This window comes from Stegodyphus dumicola, chromosome 6, assembly GCF_044657685.1.
Source record: "Stegodyphus dumicola isolate Sdum_Otavi_A_Nest chromosome 6, ASM4465768v1".
In the NCBI taxonomy this organism is placed as follows: domain Eukaryota; kingdom Metazoa; phylum Arthropoda; class Arachnida; order Araneae; family Eresidae; genus Stegodyphus; species Stegodyphus dumicola.
The window spans coordinates 158,645,324-158,661,924 of record NC_140773.1 but is presented as its reverse complement, the minus strand read 5'-3'; the positions used below and the strand labels follow the sequence as shown (position 1 = coordinate 158,661,924).

The 16,601-nt window shown below is 32.2% G+C and overlaps 1 protein-coding gene across 1 annotated transcript in view; it reads right to left on the bottom strand.

The window, feature by feature from the left end:
• LOC118185161 (ubiquitin-associated domain-containing protein 2-like) overlaps positions 1 to 16,569 on the bottom strand; it is a 50,119-nt gene extending 33,550 nt beyond the window's left edge. The window contains exons 1-4 of the mRNA XM_035354974.2: positions 16,375 to 16,569; positions 2,518 to 2,648; positions 469 to 588; positions 233 to 336 (exon numbers count right to left, since the gene is read on the bottom strand). Coding sequence (XP_035210865.1) covers positions 233 to 336; positions 469 to 588; positions 2,518 to 2,648; positions 16,375 to 16,423 — 404 coding nt within the window. The 5' untranslated portion in view covers positions 16,424 to 16,569. The remainder of the gene's footprint in view (positions 1 to 232; positions 337 to 468; positions 589 to 2,517; positions 2,649 to 16,374) is intronic.
• Positions 16,570 to 16,601: the final 32 nt, after the last annotated feature.

The following is a 16,601-nucleotide window of genomic DNA, read 5'->3' as shown; positions in this document are numbered from 1 at the left end:
GCTTAACATATAACATACATTTTAAATCCAGATGAATTTTTGGCACTAAAGACATCATCTTATATTAAAATAGTTTCAATGCCTCTCTTTATGCTTGTTATTCAGTTGTGAACATTTGCTATGCTTCATTCAAAATACCATCCTCAGGAAAAATTAACATGAATAGAGAACTTATAGGTTTCAAATAATACTAAATATGATGGTTATGCTTATCAATAAAGCTTATACTTACGGTCCAGTAGGCAGGAATGTGATCTCAATATCAAGTTTTCGAAGAAAAAAAACTGTCATTAACTCCAACATTGTAGCAACAGTACATGCTGCTAACAAATACGACTAAAATATACAAAGAACAAAATAAAAATACTGTAAAATGAATAATCAAATTGTGAAAATGAAAATATCAATATGAAAAAATAATTTACTACTATATTTCATTTCAGATTTTTTGAAGAAAAAAGTACTTACTGAGAATTTATGTGAACCATATCTTCTTTCAAAAATTCTAAAATAATAAATTAATAAGCAACCACAAACTAAATCTTTGGTATCCAAAAACGTTAATTTGGAAGTTAAAACTCTCCATACCTGTAATTTAAGAAAAATACAATGTATGAAAAATAAAGCAAATAATAAAAAAGTGTTTCCAACAGAAATATATATATATATTATTGCAAATTAGAAAGCAATATTTATTGCTTTTCTGTTATGACAGCTCTTTTATTTTACTTATCACATTGTAAAATATTCATATTATTATTATAGTACAAAGTCTTTAATCCGGACTTGTCAGGACTTCGGCGTTTCTGGATTAGGGGTTTTTCCAGATTATAGATCATCAATTTAAATCTGGTAAGATGGCATGCAGAAATTATAAAATTAAAAATATGAAACCATAATTTATGAAATAAAGAGCAATTATGATCTAAAGGGTATCAAAATTTACAAAAAAAAAATAAAATGCTTAATATTTATTTGTTTACTTTATTAAACATATTTTTGTTTGATGGACATCGAAACATGCCTTCACTTTGTAGGTCCTTTGGCAGCTCCAGAATCGGAAACTCTTCTTGACATAATCGAAAGTTCACGCTTACTTTTTTATAAAATTGCTCTAACAGTCTGCAAAAAATAATAAGCCGGATCCAATTAGAAGATTAAGGAACAACGCAATCTGCAACATTACCTGAAATAGATAATTAGATAATTTTAGCCTAGCTTATACCGTCCATTATACATTAAACGCGCATGCGTAAACGTATTATGCGCATGCGTAAATGCATATGCGCATGCATAAAGGTATTATGCGCATGCACAGAAAGTTTGTAGCTTTGAGGTCCGGATTATAGACGTCTGGATTAAAGACTTTGTACTGTGGTTACAATATTTAATAAGTGGCATAATTATGAAAATGGTATCTTATAAGTGGTGCATTTCTGAAGACCTAACAAGTATTTCTAAAGAATAAGTAAGAAAGCCAAATCTAAATCTCTCGGTAATTTGAATATTATTTATGTATGTTTCATTGATGCCTTAACGGTGAAGAACAAGAATCTGAGATAAAAGAAAATCTCCTGTTAAAATAAAACATGTAATTATTTTCAAATATTATTTTTATCTTCATTTTGTAAAAAAGTGCATTTATTAAATGTATTTTTAATTTGCATTTGCACATAAAAGAGTTTCCTGCAAAGAATGAATTTCTAAACATTAATCATGTTCCTTTTTCCAAAATGGGTGAAACTGCTCTGACTGCCTTACACAGTAGATTTTTGATAACAAAGATAAAATTTCACAGTGAAATTTTCTCTTTTCAACAGAACTGGACTTCAAAATCAAGTAAAAAGGCAAAGTACATTTTGAAGGCAATTTGACTTAAGTTACTCTTTTTCAAGAAAACTACATTCTATCCCTTCTCCCCCCTTATTTTTTTTACTTTGTTGTTAAATAAAAATACACCCTAAGACTAGAATGAAGTAAAAAGAGAAATGCTAAAAAATATTCAATAGTCTTACCATTCTGTTATGCTATATAAATATGAATGCCTTAAACAGCACATTTATTCCTTTAAAATACAAACTTTTTTAATAAACGAATCTTCATACAAATGAAGTGCAGTTAAAAACAGTCCCCGCCCCCCAAAAAAATCTGCCCATACATGCAACTTTTGAACTGTATGTCTTTTGTTTCAAATATCAGCATGTTACTACTAAGCAATGTTACTACTTAACAATAAAATGAACTAAATGCATAAATAATTTGCAACCACTAAAAAAAAAAAAAAAAAAAAAAAAAAAAAAAAAAAATGCTTTCAAAGCTTTTCCAAATTCACTGCTTTTACGAACTTATATAAATATGCAATTTCGCAAATTCAATGATTGTTCATGTATTGCAAACATTCCTTTGCAATACATAAACAAAGATAAAAATGAAAAATCAAAATAACTTCGAAGTTTAAAAAGTTTCTTGGATATGGAAAAATCTTTATATAAAAGAAGTACTAATGCAAAAACTTACTTCATATTTTTCAAATATATTAGGTACATTATAAACCACATATTGCTTAATGTGAGCTAGAAGAGGCACATTTAGGGCACAAGATGTTAAGAACATGCAACCAAGGATCCCTTTAGAAACAGGAGCTTTATCTAAAGAGAAATATTACATTAAACAAACAGAAAAACAAAAAGCACAGACATAAAATGAGAAATGCTTCGTAACACAGAATTCTAAATCACATAATACTGTTATGAATTTTGTACATAATGTAAATAATTTTAGTGAAATCACATGTGAATATATATATATAGTAAGATGAAAATTTAGAGAAGTGAAACTTTTCTAGAAAAGTAAGTTGTTAGGCAAGTAAGTTGAGTAAATGGCTATCTCGCTGAATTGGCAAGACATCACCAAGCTGGCAATGGTTTTGGCGACCACTTGACATTTTGTTCTGGTCCCTGAATAACTGTAATTGATAATATAATTGAATAAATAAAACTGATCACTAAATGCAACTTTAACTGTGTGTTTTTACTGATATTTATACATCTTTTCCAAGAAAAAGAAATTTAAATAAAGCTATGAAATACTGAAAACAGACAAGGGAGAACTGAATATATTTTTTATTGCTGGACACAAACTTATTATCGAAAATATATTTTTCATCAGCATGATTATGGGTGCCTTACACACAACACAATTTTATACAAAATATCACATTTTAGATAACAGCATGACAAAACAAAGGAAGCGGCGTAGCATCTTGACTGCAAGAGAGCTGAAGCTAAAACATGCTCACCTAGAGAAGGTTTGACGGTTTTGGGGTAAAAGTATATTTATGGGTGACCCTGGGTGAAAAATGGCAATTTTTGGTGGTACACGGACACTGAGTTTGTGCAAGTCTTTGACTTGGTATTTTGGCTTTGTGTAGCGGCGATTTTGGGCCAACTATTTTCACTTTAAAAAAAAAAAAAAAAAAATTGAAGAATTGTACAAACTTGCCATTTTGCCCTCCCTTGGCTTAGTCCATGCACACATCACTCTTTTTTCACTTAAAAAGTCAAAGGAGAAGCCAACAAAAAATATATAATCTCAATAAACTACATTTTAAATCAAACAATGAAATAACATACAAAAGGAAAATTCATCTTAGCACTACACAAAGGAAATATCTACTTACCTTATTTATAGTCTTCAGTCAAATAAAATTCCTTAACAGCATCAAAAACTTCCTAAAATTATCTGGACTAGAATCTGTACATTGGCATTGCCACATAAATTCACAAAAATAAGACTAAAAAATATCCTCCAATGTTGGACCATACGCATTTCCTTCGTACAAACAGGATGCTAATAATGGCTACTAAGAAAACCTTCATTTACACATCAGTCAATTAATGCTTTTTCCCTTTCGTTCCAAATCATTCAGAAACTTCAAATTAATCTTACCACATTCAGCCATTTCACCAAGTAAACCACAAAATAGCAACGTACTTCCTAATCAATATTCAACACACAAACAAGCCTTTATAAATCTTTTCCCATCATTAAAATTCACTGCAATCATCAACCAATTATGTCATATGGTTCCCATAACATTCAACTACTCAGGTTACCATGACTGAAACAACTTGGTGATAATCCAAGGGGATTAAATATACCTTAACCTGTGTATATAACCTGTATAACCTATATGATATTAAATATACCTTAACCTGTTTTGGTTTAGGTTAAGGTTTCAGTTCTAGAAAGTTTGAGTTCAGGTTCCAAATTAGTTATGTCATCAGCATTACACCATTACAAGAGGGACTGATCTAGAAATGAAGCAGTTCATGAAAGCTATGATTTTCTGATGAGAGGGGAAATACTGCTATCTGATTCACGTATTTTTTACCTTACATATACAGTCAAAAGTCGTTAATTCGGACACCCATAATCCGGACCTCAAAGCTACAAACTTTCTGCGCATGTGTCGCGTTCACGCATGCGCACAGGCGTTTACGAGAGTGCGTAAGACCCTTACGGCTGCGAATATGTTTGTGCGCATGCGCGTTTAATGTGTAACAGAGTTATACGCTAAGCTAAAGTTATCTAATTCAGTTAATGTTGCAGATTGCGTTGTTCCTTAATCTTCGAAATGGATCCGGCTTATTATTTTTTGCAGACTGTTAGAGCAATTTTATAAAAGTAAGCTTGAACTTTCGATTATGTCAAATAGAATTTCCGATATATATTTACTACAAAGCGAAAGTATGTTTTGAAATCCGAAATCTGTTTATCAATTTCACGCTGCTCTGCGGCAGAGGGGGGGGGGGGCAGAAACGTCATTATTAGATTATGATAGATTAGAACGATTATGTCAAATAGAATTTCCGATATATATTTACTAATATGTAATTTGTATCTACAAAGCGAAAGTATGTTTTGAAATCCGAAATCTGTTTATCAATTTCACGCTGCCGATTGGAAGTTGATCTGTCAGCACTATTCTTATCTTCAGGGCAGATGTTTTTATTTTATTAAACTGATGATTATAATTAATTATTAAACTGATGATCTATAATCCGGAAAAATCGATAATCCGGAATCGCCGAAGTCCCGACGAGTCCGGATTAACGAATTTTGACTGTATATATATATATATATATTGTTTCAAAAGAATAAATTGAATTTAATTGTAGATTAGTTCGAAAATTAAATCTTTTATATGTTTGCACATTTTTAAATTATTTTAACTTTAAATTTGCTTTTTACGTATATACATGTTTGTTAAACATATATATATATATATATAATTAAAGAAAGGAGAACAATTTTTATCCTAAGAGTTTTGATGAGCTTTTCAAAGTAGAATAAATGCAAGCTATTGCACTTATGAACAGAATGACATGTGTAATATATACATCTGGAAATTTGGATTAAAATTTTTAATAAAAAGTACATATATTTTTACAGCATAAATAATTATGGAATAGTTGTGTACCAATTTTAATACTGTATTACTTTGTGGAATGTATCAACTTTATTAGTAATCTGGAATGACTGACAATTTCTTCATTATTGTTAGGAATAAGATCCATACTACTGTTACAAGTATATTATTCTCTATCGATTTCTTATACCAATGTATGTAAAATTATAATTAAAGAATCAAAGTAAGTCCAAACTTTTGCTCCTGTCGAATGAAGATCAATATCTTAATTATAGAACTAATAAAATTATAATTTTTTATATATTATTACTGTAAGGAATAAGATCAACTATTATACTCTAAATTTTAATACTGTTAGATAATATTACATTTAAAATAATGAATCTCTCTTAAAGCTAATTTCTGCAAATTTTAGATAACTTTCGGAAATCCTAAAAATTTCAACATTTCCCATGAATTTCAGATATTTTCCCTTATTTTCAAATTAACATTGGAATTACTAGATTATTTTTCATACTTAAATAAAGGCAATATTGTTCTCTTCATAATTTATGAGAAAAATTTGATATAAAGAATCATTCTCTTTAATATATACCCACAATATTACAAACATAACTCACATAACTAGCTTTTTTACACAACAGGATTCATTTGTTTCTTTTTCTTCCTTTATCTCAAGTATGTATATTTAGACAATTATTACAATATGGCAAATTTAATTGAATGACAGCTCCTTACAGCAGAAATAAATTGTACAGCTTCGTATGTTATGCAATTTCTCTACATTTTTTTATATTATACTGTAAGGTTTATCTTAATTTATCTAACAGTTAATTTTTAGTTAAAAGTTACTTTCCTGTCCTCTCTAAATTTCAGCTTAAGACTACCGGCTAGAACGTATTTTCAGAATCAAGGTAAGATGCAAATGAGGAGAAGAAGTATTTAACTGCGAAGTTCTACTGACTTCGTTAGAGAGCCAGAGATTCTATGCAGTGCATGTTGGCCTTTTGGCTATACTCTCTCTAAAGCTATTTTTACGCTCGGCCATACATTAGGCCCTCGATAGCTTCGCTGTTAGTTAGCATTAAGGGGCCAACTCTGTTAGAATCTTGATAGCTTCAGCTATATCTTTTTAGTTATGATCAGTTATGTTATATTTCTTAATTTCTTCAGTTCAAGCCCGAGTGCAAGCTTTAATGTAAACTCCAAGAAGAAATCTTCTGGAACTTTATTTGTAAAGGGTATTTAACCCTTCTTGAGTATCCGTTCTCTGTATACCGAACTAAAGCGATTATTCGCTTATCAGTTCTTAAGGTTCCTCAACTTTAACTTAAAAGACAGAAATCTTACAATATTTCTAACAAATATATACATACAGGATGTACCATAAATGCTGCGACAAACTTCTAGGGGAGGTAGGGCACATCATACGGATTAAGAATTGCATAGGAACCCATGCCCCGAAATGTCAGGGGTAAGTGGCAGAAGATGGGAAAAGAAGCAAAGGTGATTAATTTGAAACATTTATTGGACATGAATACAAATAGTGTATGACAGCTTGAATGTTTCAACAGATGCTCGAAGTTTGCACCATCAGATGCCAACCGTGCCCGATACCAATGACTGTTTGAATGCCGTGAATTATTTGATCTTTCTGGAGCAGGTTCTTTCTGACTTGCTTGACGATGTTCCACCAAATGTGCAACATGTGATTCCAAAATGATGGGGCATCTTCTCAGTTTGGACTGGATGTTCGTAGCCATTTGAACAGATCATTCCTACATCAATGGTTTGGACATGCTCACTGGATTTATCAAGCCTTGATTTCTTTTTGTGGGGAGCCATATAAATTATCGTATATCACGATTCTGTTGGGCATGGGATCTCGCGGCAAGACTCGCCTGTGCAACTGCTACAATCAAAGAAACTCCCGGTGTGTTTGAACATGTTCGGCAATCAATGGTCCATCAGTGTCAGGCATGTTTGGCGTCTGATGGTGCAAACTTCAAGCATCTATTGTAACATTCAAGTTGTTAAAACACCATTTGTATTCATGTCCAATAAATGTTTAAAATTAATTACTCTCTTGTTTCCTTGCACATCTTCTACCTCTGCTACCAATTACCCCTGACATTTCTAGGTATAGGTTCCTATGCAATTCTTAATTGCTATGACGTGCCCTAGAAGTTTGTCATAACATTTACGATACACCCTGTATATTGAAGAGAATTAACACATACTCCTATGTTTGACAGTATTGCATCTTTCTGGAAAAATAGGATAGTTCGAGTTCTCTAAGTAAATCCATAAGGCCATAATTATACAGTATATAATACTATAAAAATTAAGGGGTAGAGTAGACTTTAAGGTACCCCTTGTATTATGGCGAAGTTGTTTGATTTATTGCCAAGTTGTTGTTTCATTTATGGTAGCCTGAGTAGTTGAATGTTATGGAAACCCTATTGTGCCATAATCAGGTTCATGATTCTGGGAAATTTTGAATCATGGGATGTTTTGTAAGCGTTTTTGTGGTGTGTGTGTTGGTTTGATTCTTTAGATGGTAGAATGGGCGAATGTAGTAAGATTAATTTGAAGTTTCTGTACGCTTTGGAGTGAAAGGCGAAAAGAGCTTTAATTGACTAGTGTGTAAATGAAGGTTTGCTTAGTAGCCATTATAAGTGTCCTGTATGTAGGAAGGATATGCGTCTAGTTGAACGTAAAAACCATTTAGATGGATTTGAATGGGTTTGTAGGAAGAAAGGTTCAGATGGTCACTATGTGAAGCGTTCGATCAGAAAGAGTACCTGGTTTGAGTATTTTGATAGTCATTTGAGTATGATTGATATTTTGATTTTTATGTTGCTCTGGGTGTATGAAGCGAACTCGAAAATCATAGTAAGTGAATATTTGCTTTTGGTAGTGCTTAAATGTATAACATGTTTTTCCTTTTTTATGTTATTTTATTGTGTGGTTTAAAATGTATTTTATTGAGATTATGTATTTTTTGTTTGCCTATATTATAGAATTTGGTGCTCCTTTGACTTTTTAAGTGAAAATATATCGATGTGTACATGGACAAAGTAAAGGGAGGGCACAATGCAAGTTTGTGCAATTCTGGGATTATTTTTTAAGTGAAAATAGGTCGACGTGTACATGGATAAAGTTAAAAGAGTGCGCAATGCCATTTGTGTGCAATTGAGGGATTTTTGGTTAATCTTTGGATTATGGTAACTTGGCGATTCTTTGGGCGAAAATTTGGCGACCAACCCTGCTACAGCAACTTGCTAGGCATTTTTTTTTTTTTCCTCAACATTTTTTCCCAACAATCCGAATTACGCTTATGCTAGAACTTTTATGGAACAAAAGTGCTTAATCATGACGAAGATTAGGTGCGAAATTGGGAGAAAGTGCAAAATCGCAAACTGCTTGCCGCGTTTTTAAGAATTGCACATACATCATTGTTTGGACGTGTACGGTATCCATGTACACGTTGACCTATTCTCACTTAAAAAAAATCCCAGAATTGCACAAAAATGGCATTGCGCACACTCTTGACTTTATCCATGTACACTGCTAAAGTCCTAGCTAGTAACCTTTATCGCCTTACCAAAATGTTGCCAAACTACCTGTTACCATATTCCAAAGATTAGCCGGATTTTTTTTAAAGTGAAAATAGGTCGACGTGTACATGGATAAAGTCAAAGGAGTGCACAATGCCATTTTTATGCAATTCGGGGATTTTATTTAAAGTGAAAATAAGTCGATGTGTGCCAAAAATCGCCGCTTCGCAAGCCAAAATAACGAGTCGAAGAACTGCACAAAATCGGTATCCATGTACCACAAAAAATCGCTAAGTTTCGCCAAGGGGTACCCTAAACTATATTTTTACCAAATTAAGATACTCTTCTGTTATCAGAAACGTATTCAGAAAGGTATTTATGTATGCATGTATGGATGGATGGATGAGTTCATGTATGCAATGTATGTATGTATGTATGGATGTATTCATGTATATATGTATTTATGTATATGTATACACACACATATACACATATACATATGTACATACATTTCTGAATCTAGACCTGATAGCAGAAGAGTACCCAAATTAAGTACAGATAAGAATTCACATGCCGCAAATACAAGTTAAATGAAGCAGTTCAGAACATATGCAAACACTTATGGCTTGAATAGATAGAAAATAAGAAAAAAGGGGGAAAAAACAGCAAAACTGAACATAAACACTTCTGTACAAGGTTGTAAAAAGAAAGCTGATAGTAAAATTGCTGATGAGTTACTTCGTCAAAAAAATCAATTGTAGAAAATAATCTTTAAATATGCCTCAGACCTTTCTTAAATTCCATACAAACTCAAAGTACAATCAAAAGTCTTTAATCCGGACTCGTCGGGACTTCGGCGATTCCGGATTATCGGTTTTTCTGGATTATAGATCATCAGTTTAAATCTAGTAAGATGGCATGCAGAAATTATAAAATTAAAAATATGAAACCATAATTTATGAAATAAAGAGCAATTATGATCTTATAGGGTATCAAAATTTACAAAAAAAAAAGCTTTATATTTATTTGTTTACTTTATTTAACATTTCTTTCAATGCGCACATGCGTAAAGCATACATTACGCATAGTTGAAATTAGAAAACTATTTGATGTGTATTCGTGATATTTATAATGATGAGGAATTTGATTTAAATCATATCAAAGACGGAGTACATCGAGATGAAATACTACATTTAGTAAGGAATTATAAGCCGAATAAAATAAAAACATCTGCCCTGAAGATAACAGGGTTCATAGCCACATTTTAGTTAAAAAAATAAGCACCTATAATAAGCACTTTTCAAGAACATTTTAAGAAAAAAATAAGCACCTGTCTAATTACATTATACACAACTGCATAACCTTAAAAATTAGACTTATAATTTAAAATATGAGAAATGCAGTATTTATTAAGAAAGAATAAGCATTACCTCAACCATGGAAAATAATTACTTTTTTTTTTTTAATTTTAAATAATAGTTCAATTTACAGAACTAGTTTACAATGAGAGGGAAAAAAAAACTATGCAGAACTAAACTATAGTACAAGATTTAATGATGAAATTTCAGTTCAAAATAGAGAAAATAAATAATAATAAGGCATATTTATTGTATTCACTTGGAACCTAATAATAAATACAATTTTATTTTTCCACTCATATTGATATTTAAATAATTTAAATCTAAATTCTGAACATTTTCTAAATTTTCATTGTATATCAGTTTTCTCTTAACAGATATTGCAAGCAAAGTAATTTAAGTAAAAAAGAGGAACATTTCTGAAATCAGAAGACAGAAATTTGCTTCATGCAGTCATCCTTTAACAGTAAAATCTTAACTAACCCGCATACTTGGAAATTGGCGAATATTCGGACAGTCGAGCGTAACTTGTAAAAGAGGAGCAGAGGGGGGGGGGTAGACTGTAGCCGCTCTTTAAATTTTTCCGCTAAATAAATGCTTTTGTCATTTCGATATGCGCATCATATAAAAATAAACCAATGGAACTGAAAAATATTCTGCTTAGCAAGCACAGTAAAACTCTTTTAAGTGTTCATAAACAAATCTCGGACAGAACATCAAAATTAATTATCTCTGCAAAATATTGCAAGCGTTATTGCGCAATACGTGCGCCGTATTTCTTCCCTACGTGATATTACGCAATCGGAATCAACAGCTGCCGGTATTGGGAGAATAAAGAACTAAATAACTGGGGTGTTTTTCATTCTAATTTTCAACAGACGGCGTTAAATTTTCAGAATAGAATCATTCTTCGCTTGGGTTGGTAGAGCGCAGAACTTTTAGTCCTATTCAATCCAGATTGGAAAGTGACAAAAAAAAAAAAAAAAGTCCGTTGCTTGTTTTGCAGCGAACTGTAACAGTTTCAATATTCGAGATTTTGCGGAGAAAGGGGAGAACCTCCCAATCTTCGTACTGTATAATGTATTGGCCAAAAAAACAAAATTATTTTGACTATTCGATTACTTTCCCTTTATTTATTACTTTCGCATTTCTTTGACCAATAGAACGACGGGCACCTGTCTGTACTCTTCGTGCACACCAAAGGTTATGTTAATGCAGAGAAAGGGGAAAAGCTATTTCCGGGAGTATGATTCACCATCTGACATTCCATATTAGGAAGAAAAGTTGTTTATTTAGTTTCGGCTTTGGTACCCTGAAAAATAGGGCGTTCATTAAAAAAAAAAAAAAAAGCACTTAAAGCAAAAAATAAGCACTAAAAACAAAAAATAAGGGCTTTAAAGAAAAAGTAAGCACCCTATAAGGGCCTTTATATTTTATTTTCAAATATAAGGACTTATAAGGACCGCTACGATCCCTGGATAAGGATAGTGCTGACAGATCAACTTCCAGTTCATTGCGCGCAGCATAGTCCCCCCCCCCACCGCAGAGCAGCCTGAAATTGATAAACATATTTCGGAATGATTAGAGAATCAAAGGATATGCCTTTATCCATTTTTTGCAGCAGCTCCACTTTTTGTTTGATGGACATCGAAATATGCTTTCGCTTTGTAGATCCTTTGGTAGTTCCAGAATTGGAAATTTTTTTTGACATAATCGAGAGTTCAAGCTTACTTTTATAAAATTGCTCTAACAATCTGCAAAAAATAATAAGCTGGATCCAATTAGAAGATTAAGGAACAACGCAATCTGCAACATTAACTGAAATAGATAATTAGATAATTTTAGCTTAGCTTATACTGTCCGTTATACATTAAATGTGCATGCGTAAAGGTATTATGCGCATGCATTAACGAATTATGCATTGACGCATGCATAGAAAATTTGTAGCTTTGAGGTCCGGATTATGGACGTCTAGATTAAAGACTTTTGACTGCATACAATATAATGTTTATTTAATTATGTACAAAATATACGGAGTGCCGGAGGTTACCAGCACTACGAAGGATATTTTTTACTCTCAGTTTTTTTAAATTTATGTAGCAATGCTAGTACACAGATTCTAGTTCAAATAATTTTAGGAAGTTTTTGGATGCTATTAAGGAACTTTTTTTTGACTGAAGACATAGAAATTTCTAAATAAGGTAAGTGGATATTTCGTTTGTGTAGTGTTAAGATGAATTTTTCTTTTGTACGTTATTTCATTGTTTGATTTAAAATGTAGTTTATTGAGATTATATATATTTTTGTTGGCTGTTCCTTTGACTTCGATGTGTACATGGACAAAGTCAAGAGAGTGCGCAATACCTAGTTTGTGCAATTCTCAGATTTTTTTTTTTTTAAAGTGAAAATAGGTCGATGTGGACATTGAAACTCAGTTTGTGCAATTTTTTACTTGTTATTTTGTATTTGTGTAGTGACGATTTTTGTCACAAAGCCAAAATAGCAAGACAAAGAATTGCACAAACTGGCTAATCTTTGGAATATGGTAACTTGGCGAAAATTTGGCGACCAACCCTGCTACAGCAACCTGTTAGTTTTTGTTTGGAAGCCATTTTGTTTTCATAAAGTAAAGGCATGGTTTTTTTTTTTTTTTTTTTTAACTCAAAATTTTTTTCCAACAATCTGCTAGCCGAATTATGCTTATGCTAGAACTTTTATGGAACAAAAGTGCTTAATCATGACGAAGATTAGGTGCGAAATTGGGAGAAAGTGCAGAATTGCCCACTGCTTGCCGCGTTTTTAAGAATTGCACATACACGGTATCATCCATGTACATGTCGACCTATTTTCACTTAAAAAAAAATCCCACAATTGCACAAAAATGGCATTGCGCACACTCTTGACTTTATCCATGTACACTGCTAAAGTCCTAGCTAGTAACCTTTATCGCCTTACCAAAATGTGGCCAAACTACCTGTTACCATATTCCAAAGATTAGCCCACAAACTTAGTGTCCATATACCACCAAAGGGCACCCTAAATATATTTTTACCCATGACTATTTTCATTATGATCAACCAGGATAGTGGTTAATGACTCTGGCTGCCATACTGAAGAACCTGGGCTCGAATACCAGAGAAGGCAAGGGTATTTGTAAATGTATATTTTCTGTGCAGTATGGGGGCACTTTACATATGTAGCAAGCCAAAAGTCCTCTTGAGAGGTTGATGGTAGGGGAAAAGGGATAGGAGACCCTCGGATATGTCTCCCTGGGGTGCTCTCTCTCAAAATTGGAAGCACAAATGAGCTAATTTCGAGTTGTCACTTATATGGTGCTCAAGGCTCCTGCCACCGACAGGCACATTTGTCTCCCTGCTATGATGAATCCCATGGGCTTGTGCTGACCATTGTTAGGCAAGCGAGATTGGTAACATAGCTGGTTAATGCAAGCTGTGTAAAGTGGTAGGTATGTCTGTGTGTGTGTATATATATATATATATATATAAATTTGGTACTACTGACTGTAATAAAAAAAAGTGCAAAACTAGATGTTATATATACAACCCAGTCCCATAAATAAAATTTAAATGTTCTCTGGCTAACTGTTTTTGACTCTTATTTTTGAGTTATGCAAGATACATACATACATATTTACAAACATCACAAAAAAATCCCTTCTGAATCCATTTTACAATCTGTTTTGGAAAAAATCCTATTATTCTGTTTATACATACAGCATGCAAATGGATATTTCCCCTGAAATACGATACCCGACATTTCTTGCAATTACAGCAATTACAGTATTTGTTCTACTCCATACGAAAGTAAAAAAACAGGGTTGATCTTTACATTACGGTAACTGGTAGTTTGGCGACATTTTTGGAGGCGATAAAGGTTACTACCTGGGACTTTGGTAATAATGTGAGCAGTACTGAGTTCCGATTACGCATTATTTTGTGTGGGGGAAATGAGAGATCATGGGATATGTCATGTGATATTAATGGACGAATTATGGTTCTTTAATCGGAAGAGATCATGGGATATGTCCTGTGATTTTAATGGACGAATTACTGTTCTTTAATGGGGAAAAATCTGGGAATTTTGTATTTGGCTTTATTCTGTGTTGTGTGAAATAGTGTTTGTGAATTTTTGGATCCCATGGCCGTAAGTAAAGTGAATTCGAAATGGGTATTTAGTGGTATTGAAAAGGATAGTAAGAAATGTTTTTTAAGGTTGTGTGAGAGAGAAATAAACATGTTTTATTATGTTATTTATTTTACGTGGTATCTTGCTTTGAAAGATAAGTATGATTTTAAAGATTCTGAAAGAGAATGAAGAAAAGTGTATCCGCCACGTAATGAAGATTCTGAAGGAGATTAGGTAAGTTAGTATTTTTAATTATTTTTATGCATTGTTGGAAATGTAAGGTGGAAAGGAATTTGGTATTATTGGGAAAATTGTTATTAGCAATGATTTAGTTTAAAGTAATTAGGATTGTAAGGTAATTTTTATTAATTGAATGTATGTGCTCATGTATATTTTAAGTGGTGTTTTTGAATTTAATTATATTTTAATGAAATGATAGTTATTTTGTGAATTTTATACTTGTAGGAATTTGGTGTATGTTTAAGTTGAAATAAACATGCATGGAAATAATTTAAATATTTGATAATAAATATTTGTAATGCTTCATGTATGAATTCGTTGGTGATGTGTATAATGTAATAGATGATTTAGAGGTAAAAGTTTTTGGATATTTTATTTATTTTATATGTAGAAATGTTCATATTTGTAAAGGGTAAATACTTTTTCGCGATCAGGTAATTTCATATATGTTCTTTTTAGCGGGTTTAAAGATTGAGAAAATTGTCATGTATTTTCGTGAAATTTTTCGAATTTATGAGAAAAAAGCAGTGTACATGGATATAGTGAAGAGTGTGCGCAATGCCATTTTTGTGCAATTCTGGGATTTTTTTTAAGTAAAAATAAGTCGGCGTGTACATGGTTTATGTGTATGTGTTATTTTGAAAAACGCGTAAGGTGTATGGTATTATGCACTTTTTCCGAATTTTGCAGTGAATATTTGTCATGATTAAGCAGTTTTGTTTGATAAAATTTCTAGCATAAGTGTAATTCGGCTAGTAGATTGTTGGAAGAAGTGTTCAGTAGATAAGAAGAAAAGAAATATGTCTTTACTTCGTGAAGACAAAATGGCGGCGGGGAAAAAAAAATAGAGGGTTGCTGTAGGGGAGTTGGTTGCCAAATTTTCGCCAAGTTACCGTAATGTAAAGATCAACCAAAAACAGATATATTGGTACCAGGAACATAAAATGCAGAACATAACAGAAAAATGTATTTGGGCTTTCAAACCAATCTTCAAAATAGGTTCTACTTCAGAATCTAATTATTAATCAGAAAACTATCAGAAACTTAGAATGCAGACTAGGCACAAATACTGTTTCTCACAAGAAACTGTAGCTTTTAAGGTGATAGATAATACTCATACAGTTAATAGTCAATAACGGTTTGCCTCAGAGGCAGGTTTCAGACAGCAATGCTTCCGAATGAAATTGCATATCTCTTCTGATTTAACAGAATCACAACCCTTCATTATCTTTTGTCAATGTAAACTATGCAGACTAACAGGATGGATATCCTATAGCCTTCCTTCAACATCTCTCTGAGAATTGAAGCAATTTTTGTACGAAGAATAATGTGACACATTTGTAATTATTATCCACTCCTGTTATGTAACATATTCTTTAGTGCTACTAAAAAACGCGATTGGGGTTGTTTTATGTATCACATAACTTAATAATATTTCGCTTTCTCTTAGCGTTTCCTCTGTTTCATACAGCCTGTACATTTAAAAATAATATTGAATACATATTGTTGGTGAAATCGTTATAATAACTAATATGCCAGGTAAAATGAGAATGTAGAATTAATCATTTAACATCAATTACAACTACAGAATTAAAAGAATGTAGAAAAGGAGTAGCGTACAAATGAATTGTAAACTTACAAAAACCTGTCGAACTATATTGAGACAATATAGCAGCCATGCCTAGCATATATAGAAAAGTTCTTCACAATCGCTTTTAAATACTATTTACAATCTTATAGATAAAAGCGAAGTTATTACTATATCCTAAAAAGACAACATGAATACACAGAATCATAATAAAGTTACATCACATCCATTTCCGTAAGGAGAAATACAGTTTATTTATAACTGTTCCCATATCCGTA